This window comes from Pyrus communis, chromosome 3, assembly GCF_963583255.1.
Source record: "Pyrus communis chromosome 3, drPyrComm1.1, whole genome shotgun sequence".
Classification (NCBI taxonomy): Eukaryota; Viridiplantae; Streptophyta; class Magnoliopsida; order Rosales; family Rosaceae; genus Pyrus; species Pyrus communis.
Genome location: NC_084805.1, coordinates 5,853,210 through 5,866,131, shown reverse-complemented (window position 1 = coordinate 5,866,131; position 12,922 = coordinate 5,853,210). Strand labels below are relative to the sequence as shown.

The 12,922-nt window shown below is 38.6% G+C and overlaps 1 protein-coding gene across 1 annotated transcript; it reads right to left on the bottom strand.

Moving 5' to 3' along the window:
* Positions 1-670: 670 nt before the first annotated feature.
* Positions 671-1,961, bottom strand: LOC137730047 (probable carboxylesterase 18). Its single transcript, XM_068469113.1, has one exon. It carries the CDS (start codon positions 1,817-1,819, stop codon positions 797-799), a length of 1,023 nt encoding a protein of 340 aa, XP_068325214.1. The 5' UTR covers positions 1,820-1,961; the 3' UTR covers positions 671-796.
* Positions 1,962-12,922: the final 10,961 nt, after the last annotated feature.

Sequence of the window (12,922 nt, the reverse complement as noted above, 5' to 3'; positions counted from 1 at the left end):
AATCATAGAAACCAATTAATTACCCAATCAGAAAAACCTATCTACCAAAATTGAGTATTTAAAAAACCCTAAAGTATTACAAAAATAATAACCCAATAGAAGAATCCATTGTTTATTTGATCAAAATTGAGTTGAATTGTCTCATTGAATTTGGTGGAACCCTAGACCATAATTAGAACAACTAGAAGAAAAAGAGAGCGAGAGAGAGTAGAAAGCCCTACGAGAGAGGAAGATTGAGTAGAAAACCTTATGAAAACTTGGACTGCTTGTGGATTACATCAGATTTAGGGCTAATTGAACATTGACAATAGAAAGCCTTAGACAGTTTTGTGGTCTACTCATGATGCAAGGTAAAACTATATTCACGTGGAAACATAAATTAACCATATTCAATAGGACAAGGACATGTGAACAATGCTAAGTATAACTGTTTTACCCTTGCATCATGAGTAGACCACAAAACTACCTAAGGCTTTCTACTGCCAATGTTTAGGTGTCATTATTTTGTCTGCCCTTCTGTTTAGGTGTCATTCTCGTCTCTTTCTAAATACTCCCTCATCGAGATCATTGAGGAGGATTCCAAGGTCTTGTTATCTTCGATCACTAGAGCAACTGTGGCCCATACTCACCGCCAAAACAACGAAGCTGCTCACCGTTTGAAAACCAAATCTCTAATTAAACTAAAATTTTAGTATTAATTCTCATATATTCAACATGACTATCATACAGCAAAGACATAGTGGTACTAGATAACAACGAAACCATTTCCAAGGTAGAATACAAAGTCAAGTCAAATTCACACGGAAGCAATGAAATCTTTGACTTGGTTAATCAGCTGGTTAGACTCTGTTAATTCCGGAAACACATAAAATGCATGGACCATGTTTGGATACTCGATTAGTTTCGCCTCCTTCCCCGATTTCTTCAACCACTGGTAGTACCTCCTCTGCCTGTCTTGTAGCGGATCCAATCCCCCAGTGAATACAATCGTCTTCGGATACTCCAGGCCCGATATGTCCACCGCGTTCGGCCCACTCACGTTCGCCGCCTCGTGGTCCCGGTTCGACCCGTCAGGCAAAAACACCTTCCACAGCCAGTCCGTTCGGGCCACCGATACCAGAGGAGCTCCGTGTAGCCGGATTTCAGACTCAACCCGCTCCTCTCCCCCGAAAAACGGTTGTATCGATATCAACCCCACAGGTTTCACGACCCGCATTCGATCCTTCTCGCGGGCGGCCCGAACCGCCACGTGGTGGGCCAGGTTGGCTCCGGCGCTGTCCCCGGCCAAGAAGATTCTGGATCTGTTTGCGTTTTTGGGGAGGACGTCGTCGTTTTGGTCGAGGAAGGTAAGGACATCGAACCCGTCGTCGTATGGGGAAGGGTACCGGTGTTCGGGGCAGAGGCGGTAATTGACAGAGACGACAACAGCCGGGAATTTCCGAGCAAACTTGCGGCAAACGGCGTCGTATGCGAATGAGGCAGGGCTGAGGAAGGTGAATCCTCCGCCGTGGAAGAATACGATGATGGGTAGATCAGATGGAGTCGACAACGTGGACTGGGGGACGAAGAGGCGGAACCAGAGTTTGCGAGCGGGTTCCACCGTGACGTCGGATGAGGTGACGCCTCTGACGGGAGCGGCAGGGGTGGCGGAGGACTTGAAATCGAGGATGTTCATGAGACGACGATTGACGGTGCCGTCAGCGCGGCGGGCAGCGTCCGTTATTTTGGACAGAACGGACAACGACACCCGCGTCCTCCACGGCAGAGAAGTCCATGACGGTGCGGTTTTTTGAGTATTGGAGTCCAACGACGTCGTCATGGTGGGGAATCGAATCGCCGATAGAAAGTGGAACGAAACTCTGTTGGTGGCGGTTTTTCAACTGAAAATATAGACGAAGACTCGAGAGTGCAGCGAACAGGCCAACCAATTGCTACCTAATAAAGCGGGGTTAGACTTATGGTACGAGGGATGTTGATATGTTTTTACAAATCTTTTCGATTTTTGAAAATAATGAATAACTGGCTTGTTACTAGTTGTTTTTTTTTTTAATAAATAAAGCGGGCCCACAATTATTGTGCCGTTTTCACTATAGTTAGGTCGTATGTCCACATCGTAATAGGGACGGTGGGTTTAAGTAAAACGGAATATCATTAAACTGTAATAATAAGTGACTCTTCACTGTAAAGTTGATATTGGAAGATTGAGTATTGAATTGGAATCATAGAAAATTGGTAGTATGGTTGAATTAGTAGATGGCGATAGACTGGAAAATTGAGATTGAGTATTGAATTGGAACCATAGAAGATATGGAAATGATTCGATCACGTAAAGCAAAATTGTAAAGACAGTGAGTCCCCAGCTACATTAATACGATGCTGATTGATGGGTTGGGGAGGTTACTCAGGTTAGCGTAGATATTTTACAATTACATTTCGTGACAAATTGAACCATACACGTAACAATTATTTATTAGCCAAATATTGCCATCGAGACTACATTTTGGTTGTAAAGCCATCTCCAACCGATCCGGTTAGAGGGCTAGAAGGCTGAAAATAGTTCGAAATGATACGAAAATCATCTCTAATCAAGAGCCAGGTCAAAGGGCTTATGGGCCCTACCGAGCCAAAAAAGGAGAAAAGAACTAACCGGCTAGCCCAACCCAGCCAGCCAGCCAGCCGGCCAGCCGGCCCGGGGCTGGCAAAAATTTTGAATCCAACGGTAACTAACATCAGTTACCGTTGGGTTGGATTTGAATTTTTTTTTTTCGACCAAATTTTTTTGAAAAAAATTTAAAAAATTGCCCTTTTTTTCCTTATAAATATCTAAGTCATTCCTACATAATTTTCACCATTCCATATTATCTCACTTCATTCTATTTCAATTCTTCACATTCTATTTTCTTACCTCTTCCAATAATATTTCCTTTAATTTTTTCAATAATTTTGAAATGGCCACATCTGTAATGAAAGGTAGGGCTTGGATCCGAAAAGAAGATGAAGCTCTTTGTAAGGCTTATAGATGAGTCTCGAAAGATAGTGTGACTTCTCAAACAAGTGAAGGTGTTTGGACTCATGTGTTCAAAAAATACTATGAGTTCTACAAAGGCACCACTCCACCGAATACTCGAAACCACGAGAGTTGTTCTTCAAGATTGAAGAAACATCTTCATCCAAGTTTGAATAAATGGCATAAAACACTGTTAACATCCGTAAGTAGACATGAAAGCAACGCCAATTACTACGACGAAGTAAGTGTTTTCACAATTTATTTTAAATATTTAATTATATTACATTTAATTTCATAAATTAATTTCCTTTAATTTTTGTAATTATATTTTCTATGTATGCCAAGCGGAGGAATTGTATATGGAGGGCAACTCGAAACTCTTTCAGCATCACGGTTGTTGGGAAATTTGTAAAGGGTGGGTGTTATTTGAAGATCCACCTCAACATAGAGTAGGTCCTACGCCAGTGTTTGGAAATGCATCCTCAGTTGTATATGGGGATGAAGATGGATCACCTACCATTCAAGAAACAAGGGTAAAAAATCCGTCTTCGAGTGAAGGCTCCATACCTAGGGCTATGGGACGAAACAAAGCCCAAAAATTGAAGGAAAAAGGCAAGGCAAAGGATGATATCACCTTTCAACAGGAAATGGCGGCCACTTTACAATTCATGGCAGAGCAAAATGTCATTACCGCGAAAGAAAGGAACCGTAAGCATGAAGAATGGGCCAAACAAATACAATAAGAGATGGACGATAGGAATATGCTAACGAACACTTTAGATTACATTCGAATGAGTAAGGCCTATTTTGATAGGAAAAAGAAGGAAATTATGGCCCAACGGTAGTTGTTTACCTCCGACTATACTCCTACAATGGCGGATGATGAAGATGATGATGATTATAGAGTTTAAATTTAAGTTGTAGTGTTTAAATTTAAATTATGTTTGACCCTATGGCCCTTTGGCCCCCTCTGTTGGAGATGGTTTTTTGTCACAGAGCTATGTTTGGCCTATGGCCCTTTGGCCCCTCGGTTGGAAATGGTAAGAAATATGGTCCTACACTATTCATTAAAATATTAATTTGTTGGAGGGCTATAGGTCTAAAACGAGCCCTCTGGCCCTCCTTCGGTTAAAGATGGCCTAAGAGCATTTATCAAGCTTAAGGGCTACCGCATAACCTGAGAAATTGGTTCTTGAACTAAATGGCAACAAATAAAAGGTAGTATTCTTTCCACACCTATTTTTACTTCTCACCCAACCTTGTTAATTTTTGTTCGTTGATTTTCTATAATTCATTCGGTCTGACGGTCAAAATTTGAGAAGAATGTGTGAGAGTGTGTTTATAGCTATAGACATCTAAATTTCGGTGAAATAAATGTTGACCAACGCATTAAAGTTTCAACGTGTTGAGGCATACATGGCATATGCCATGTGTCGCGCAAATTGTACACATGGCATGTGACTCAACAAAATTGGACGAGTCATCAAGAATGACACATGTCAACACTTGGCAGAAAGGAATTATTTGGTTCTAATTTTATATTCAAGACCAAGGCTTGAAAAATTCTATAAATAGGAGGCCATTTCATTTCATTTCACTCACCAATTTACAAACCAACACATTCACACACCACACATCCAAAATCCTTGAAGCTTTGAAACTCTAAAGATCTCAAGCATCCAACCTCCCAAATTCCCAAGAATTCCAAAGAATCAAGAAAGCACGATTCGTTCTTCGCCAAAACCTTTGAAGAATCAATAAGCACCCCTACACGTGCCGGTTCTTCCTTCACCCCAAGTCAAATCCTTGAGGCCCTCGTTCATCCAAGATCAAGTCACCGCGACCCTTAGATCAATAACCATCACAAGAATCAACAAGCCCCACTACACGTGCCGGTTCTTCCAAGCCAAATCCTTGAGGCAACTATTCATCCAAGATCAAGTCATCGCGACCCTTGGATCAACAACATCACACATCTACCACCTTACAAAGATCGAATCAGAGGATCAAATTGTAAAAAGATTGTAACCCTCAAATTCATTAATACAACATATTACTTTGTACACATGTTCTTGTTTCATTTGTCGCATGAATCTTCCTGTTTACAATAGCATCATCCTAAATAAATTAGAAAATTTAATACTCTAATCTTTGAAAAATATGACTTTTAGATTAAAATCTTGTGTGAGATTAAAATCCAATTTTAGTCCAATAATACATTTAATCACCTTATTTTATTAATTGTATTTTAAAATTGTAGTTCATTTGTTGTAATATATTTCATTATACAAAATATTACCTTGTGCACGTGTTTTTGTTTCATTTGTCGCAGGAATCTTGGTGTTTACAATAGCATCATCCTAAATAAATTAGAAAATTGAATACTCTAATATTTGAAAAAGATGACTTTTAGATTAAAATCTTGTGTGAGATTAAAATCCAATTTTAGTCCAATAATACATTTAATCACCTTATTTTATTAATTGTATTTTAATATTGTATTTCATTTGTTATAATGTATTTCATTATACAACATATTACTTTGTACACTTGTTCTTGTTTCATTTGTCGCTGGAATCTTCATGTTTACAATAGCATCATCCTAAATAAATTAGAAAATTTAATACTCTAATCTTTGAAAAAGATGACTTTTAGATTAAAATCTTGTGTGAGATTAAAATCTAATTTTAGTCCAATAATACATTTAATCACCTTATTTTATTAATTGTATTTTAATATTGCATTTCATTTGTTGTAATATATTTCATTTCAACTCATATATTAACACTTTTTATTTCTAGTCTTAATGTATTAATTATATATAATTTGTTGTAGGCATAATTTATTGAACAATTATGAAGGCCATAGAGAGAGAGAAAGGTGCGGCAATAGTAGAGAGAAAGAGAGAGATGTGTAATTATGGATGTATGTTATTCCACCCCATTTTGCATTTATTTACAGTAGTAGGGAAGGTTAATTCCTTACCCTTTAGGATTATAACATTTAATAGGTAATCTACTCCTAATAGGAATATAAGATACATTTCTATATATACTAGGATTTACACAATCACATTCATATTCCAATAAGACTGCAACACTCCTCCTTGAGTGTGTAAATACTCAAGTAAATGGCGCATCAAGTCTTCAGTGATGAAGCAAGTACAGTTAATGAAGTCGTTCGCACAATGAGCGAATGCGAGTCTCAAATCAACGGAAGAATGCATAAAAAGTAAAACTCTCAAAACCTTTGCTATGGCAAAACCAAGGTGGGAGAAAAACCCATAGACTAAGGAGAAAAGTAAGAAATTGCATTAAGTCAAAACTATACGTATTTTGGACGCAAGTAGAAGAACTTTCAAGGGTATGATCAACCCAGAATGAGTGCCACGTTAAAACCTAGTTAGGTAGCAAAAACCCAGTGGGAAAAATGCTCTTAATTGTAGGGAAAAAAAGTACATTAAGATCAAGTGAGTATACTTCTGGATACTTCCCCTGAGTTTAACATAACTTCCAAATGAGAACTACAAGCATTGCATATGATAGTTAGGCATACCAATTCCTCGGACAAGCTTCTGAAAGGTTGACTTCGGCAATGAAGTCGTTAGAGGTCGGCAAGGTTGTCTGGGATCGGCTTGCATGACTTCAATCTCCTGATGCTCTGCTGATGTAAATGTAGATGCAATATGTCTTGGCGTTGACTTTGTTGATGTATCATGTCTTAATGGGTGGATACATGCGGCATAGTCTTCATGGATCGTCATCGGGACTCAATGATGGATGAAAACACAACAAGTACTTCAAATATGCTCAACAAGAACTCCTAACCATGTCTCACTTATGGCGTAGTGAAGTGAGGTGAGGTGAGTCTTGGAATGATTCGAAGATTTCACAACTAAGGTCATATCGTGGACCTCCAAGATATTGTGATATCCCTAACGGTAAAGACATAACCATTTGGAGATTTTGCCTTGTTTGGGTTCGATAAGTAACATGCGTCAGCATAACAATAAGGCAAGCATCATTTCGAGGATTAAGGGGTTGGATCCGCTCTAGATGCGTTGGGATTTGCCTTCGTAGTACCTTCAGGGTATGTCTTTAATACCAATTCAGTGGTTGCGTGTAGGCGCGATGCTGCATCTTTACCAAGATAAACAGTGAATGAGATGTCATGTCTAAATACAATGAGCTAAGTACAACGAAGCGCAAATTTGAACTTTAGATATGGAATTTCGGATTCCATAACCTCTTCAAAGGTCTCATTTGCATATAACGTATGGACGATCAAAGGTATACTCAAAAGTAACACATTCGGGGTGTAGTTCGACTGGTAGACCAAGGTACCGTCAGAACAACGCTTGAACTTCAGATCAAGGCATAAACGAGTTTTCCTAAGATCTTTCATCTCAAATTCCATCTTCAGGTACGAGGCAATTTTCTTAAGCTCTTCCAGAGTCTTAGTGAGATTCGTGCTAACGACATAAACTGTAACTCTAGCAATTCGGAATAAGACTTCATAGTTTAACATGCACAAGCATAATTTATATCCTTAACTGATCAAATAATCACTTAGACGGGTGTACCACATCCGTCGGACTGTAAGTGAACGCCTCAAAACGAGTTAACAGGGTGTTCCATGGTTTTGGAACTATTTGAACCAGTCCATGTAATTCTTCGGGAACTTACATGTAAAACTCGATATCTATATCCTCATGGAGAAAACACTAACCATATTTCATAATGCTGCTATCAATCACAAGACGTTTTGAGAGAAACCTTGCACTGTAAGGAGTGCATCATATTGCATTATTTCATTCATATCATAACACTTCCTTTCGCACTTGTAACACAATAGGGTTACCTTGGGCAGTGTAGGAACAACAGGTCCAATAGACACTTTGGTAAGAAATTTGACCTAGATTGTAATTTCAGTTGTCCAATCAGTTCTACGTTGCCACTTAATCAACTAAACATTGTTCGATATCGTCGCTTTTCATTTATGTCGATAGCTACCATATAAGTGAAAATATCATCAATGATAATCTCATTTCAATTCCATTTAGCTCATCCAAACTAGTATACTGAACTAAGAACTTCAAGTCTCGGGAGTAATCTGGATTAATCTCATGAGATGGAAATGATTTGAGATAGCGATCAAGTTTAGATTCATTGTTGTGTCATGTCTTCCTCTTCTAGGGAAGTGAATCCTATGAACCGAATGATTTGTTGTGCTCCAGGCCAAGACATATTGATTGGCTATCCGCCGATGTACCGGACCATCCAACAGGGGCGTCTAAACAGTCCAACAAAGGCGGCACATCCTCCAGGGATGATGACTCGACGTCCGTTAAATACGTCTATCCTTGCGGGCATGTTTGCAACTGGTATATGATCACGTCACTTTAGCTAGATCAGAGAAATGCGTCTGGAGCAACATTATGAAAACTAGAATTCATCACACTTGCTTATCATACTTGTGCGGTATGGGGATTGAGATGAGACATAGTGGGCAACGTCCACACAAATTCGCGTCATTCTCCAGGAACATTGACGTTCTTATCTCCCCCTAACGGAAGGAATACTGTCTTATTAAAGTTACAACCCACAAATAAGCGGTAAAGAGATCGCGTGCAAGGGCTCTAAGAGAGTTAGTGTGAAGAAGAATCATGATTGACAAAAAATACATATCCTTCTTTGAGGACCCATGTTGGTACGTTGTGGCAGTACAACTTGGCACATGGAATGCACACCCAAATGTGTAAATACGAAAATCATCAAGTTCGTACCTAGTAACCAACTGTAACGTCATATAGGTTAAGTGGCAATGGGCCTCAAGGCGGACCAACATAACTGCGTACAAGGATTGCATAGCCCTAAGCAGAAACCAAAAACTTGGTACTTTTACCAAAATTCGGGCGATTATTTAAATTTGCGCTTTATGATCGCTAGGCAAGGTTATTTGGGGTGAACATGGGAATTCAATGTTCAATTATAAACCCAAAATACATGCAATACTTTATCAAAAATCGTCGATATAAACTCTCCGGCATTATTCAGTCTCCCGAACCTTAAGGGATAAGTAAGGTGGTGAACCATTTATCAGCCAGAAGGTTTAGCAATAATGTGTGTGGACAAACATGTGACCAGTTTGTTGATTCATCAACCAAAACCATAAGTATTTATATGGTCCGCATTTTCGTTGGATTAGTCCACATATATTCCCTTGAATCCACTGTGAAAAGAGAGTCGTGTCGTATCTTTTTGATGAATGATATAGAAAATCAATTTCGTTAATGAGCCTGCTTGGCAAAGTGTGCTTGTAGGCACAATATCCTTACTTTAGATAAGGAGATGCATTGTAGCATCATTGTTCGACCTAAGTGTCCCAAAAGGTCGTGTCAAAGAAAGTAAACTGCTCAATCACCAAGCTCCAGGCCGGCCACATATGGTGTATTCCCAGTTGGAAGACAACTCATCAGCCCCAAATCAAAGCTTTAGGCTCATTTTTGGAAGTGGCGTACAGATATTTCACTCTATTTTCTGCAGTGGTTTCATTTATGATCATTGTCATCTCGAATATCCTTAAAAACTCAACTTCAGGGAGAATTTAAGGTCCCTTAAATGGTGATGCAGTACCATTCATACAACGAGGAGCGTGCCAATGCTCTTAATCAGGTTGGATAGACCTGAAGTCATTGTTAGAGATGTGATTTAGGTGTAAAGTTAGTGTGTGTAGTACGCATTCATCCAGACAACTAACTTTCCCACATTCCTACCTAATCACGTGTTTAATTGAATTGGTCACGTGTATTAAGAAACATGATTCAATTAACTCATATTTGAGGACAATATCAATAAGATTATCCATAAGTAAAACATACACCAAACTTGAATCCAAGAACATGGAAAAATGTTCACAAAGTAAACCAAAGTTACTAGGGTGGATTCGGCCAACAAGGCCATCCATGTCAAAATTCTGCTCTTCCAACAATGTTTGGTAGAGCAAAATTAGTTTCACATATTAACTACTAGAATGGTACTCCTTAACAACATTGGTAGGGGCACGAACAGGTGCATAACCAATGATCTATTTCATAAAGACAGAAGTAGATTCTGCAAGGTTAAGGTTTGGGAATATTATCCCTTATTCTTGAAGTTTTAGGTCTTAGGTGCCAAGGATCACACTTCGAGCATGATGCCACACCTTAGCAAGCCCCAATTCTACCATATGTTGTAAAAACAAACTCTAAATTGGATTGTGAGAGAGTATACCGTTCGGTGTATCCCTGCCAAAGCAGTGCATCACCATTCGGTTAGGCTTTGACCGAACTGGGTCGAGCCATTATGTGGACTCCAGCCGAACTAGGTTCATACCTTTCTCTCACATTTGTGGTAGTAATCAGGTCCGAGAATTTGGTAAACTTCCTCTTTCTACACTGCTGTTTCAGGGGCAAGTTAGAAACATGAAGGACAAGAAAAGTATTCTCTAGTCAAAATTCGATCGGATTTATAAACTTCAGAATTGTACTCATTCATGGACGTAATCATGGTGTGCTTCAGGCAATGTCTTTCATGATTAAACGGTCCATAGAAGCGAGCCAAAGAGCCATGGAATCCTCGTTCATGAGGTATTTCCATTTGTAATGCTTCGGGCACAAGTCTTTGAATAAAGATCATGGCGAATGCTTATTCAGCTCCTCCTTACCTTTATTGGCTACAATGGTTTCTCAGCTTCTTGATAGTCAAGTGGAGATTCACATCTTGTACCCATATAAAGTGGTTTCTAATAGAAACGTCCAAATCAGGGAAATCGAACTTGTGACAGTTTGACAATCCATTGAATTGGAGGGAATAAGATTGTGATTGGTGCTATGGGAATAAATCATCCATACGCATCAAAGTTAGAACATTCGGGTTCTAAGACATGGTTTTCATGAAAAATTCGGGTTTCATGGGTGTATTGTTTTACAAAAACTTCAGGTTTCAAAGGCACTAAATTTGAAACTACAGGTTCAATTTAGTTTATGAACGTTTAGTTCATAAAAGAGAGGTACCTACAAGAAACACAGAATGCAATATACAACTAAGTGTGGTGGATTTGAGGTTCTTCGAGAACTTAAGTGTGAAAGCTTCGTTACACGAAAGTATGTCAACGGTTCAAAGTATAAAAATAAATTATTGAATCGTTAATGTCCAAAAGTGATCTTTAGGTCAATAATTTTGGTTCATTATTAGATTAATGGACTGCATGTCACTTTTAATTAATTCAATAGATCGGGACCAAACAAGGTCGATTGTAGAAGCTAAATAATATTAACATACGGGTTAATACTATTTAGAATGCTAAAATAATAACATGTGGGTCGAAAAAATTACCCCAAAAGATAATTGGGCTCGTGTTAGGTACCTTGAGTAAAAGGCATGGCCTAAAAAGGGGCCTCGGGTGTGAACTTCAGGACACGGGGTGAGGGAGAAACCCTAACCACAGCTGGTTTTCAAGGTTGGGCCTCGAGGATGGCACGGGACAAAGCCCAGCAGATTTACTGGCCTATTAATACACGGGAGCTGGCGTCATGCAAGGACCAAACCCATGTCTATGGGCTGATACCGGAGCAGACTATAAGCCTTAGTACGCGCGGGACAGTAGCCCAACAAGCATGACAGCTTGTTGGCATGGGCCGAGAGCAAAATGAGGTTCAAAAAGGAAAGCTGCAGGCTTCCTTGATGATTGGGGACTAGGGGCCCGATACAACCCAACCAGGCCAAAGGCCTGGGGTGTGTATATGCTCGCAGCAAAGCTGCAGTCAAGGTCCATGTGGGTGCAGCAAAGCCCAAAGGGCTGCTGCCCAGTTTGTGCCGCAATGGGTGGTGCCATACCATTCCCAAATTTTTTTCAACATATGTAGGGTTTAAGAAACCTAGAATTGCTTCTAATTTAATTTGATACTTTGACTCACATATTCCACATAACAATTTAATTGTGCGATGCATGAAACAAATATATATATATATATATATATATATATATATATATATTGGCAAATATATGAACATATACAATATATATATCGGAAGGAAAATAAAAACATAGGGGGGGTTCATGTATCATGGGGAATGTTTTCATGCTTCATGGTTGTTTCAAATATCTTACTTTATTTTAAGCGTACCTGATTGGCAGAAAACAAATAAAAGCCTTTGAATTTGTAGAATATCCTTCTTTGTAAGCCGGAATTGCATCTTCAATGCGTTGAATCACGTTTAACACAGAAAAATTAAATTGAATCAATAGCATGTAGATCAATTTAAAATAATAAATTAATCATAAAAAGAATGATTAAAACGGAATACTGCCCTGATTGAAGAATAAACTCTCTTTAGCGCAGCGTCAGGAACGTGTTGATAATGTGTTGTAGGCATAATTTACTGAACAATTATGGAGGCCATAGAGAGAGAGAAAGGTGGGGCAATAGTAGAGAGAAAGAGAGAGATGTGTAATTGTGGGTGTGTATTATTCCACCCCATTGATCCTTTATTTATAGTAGTAGGAAAGGTTAATTCCTCATCCTTTAGGATTACAACATTTAATAGGTAATCTACTCCTAATAGGAATATAAGATACATTCACATATCTACTAGGATTTACACAATCACATTCCTATTCCAATATGACTGCAACATAATTCTAATTTTCATTTCATTCGTATATTTTATATTGTCGACACAGTTAAGCTAACTTTTTTATATAATATATTATGTTACACTTTGTGTTTTTTTATATAGCTACATTAATTCGTTTAATATATTTTGGTTTAGACATTTAGGTACATTAATTCAATATAATATATTTTTGTACAAACATTTGAGTACAATAATTCATCCTATTATATTTTTGACGTAGCACGAAGCAAGAAGGATA

Excerpts from the sequence above, each read along its gene's own strand:
- LOC137730047 (XM_068469113.1), bottom strand. The coding sequence starts at position 1,819 with ATGACGACGTCGTTGGACTCCAATACTCAAAAAACCGCACCGTCATGG.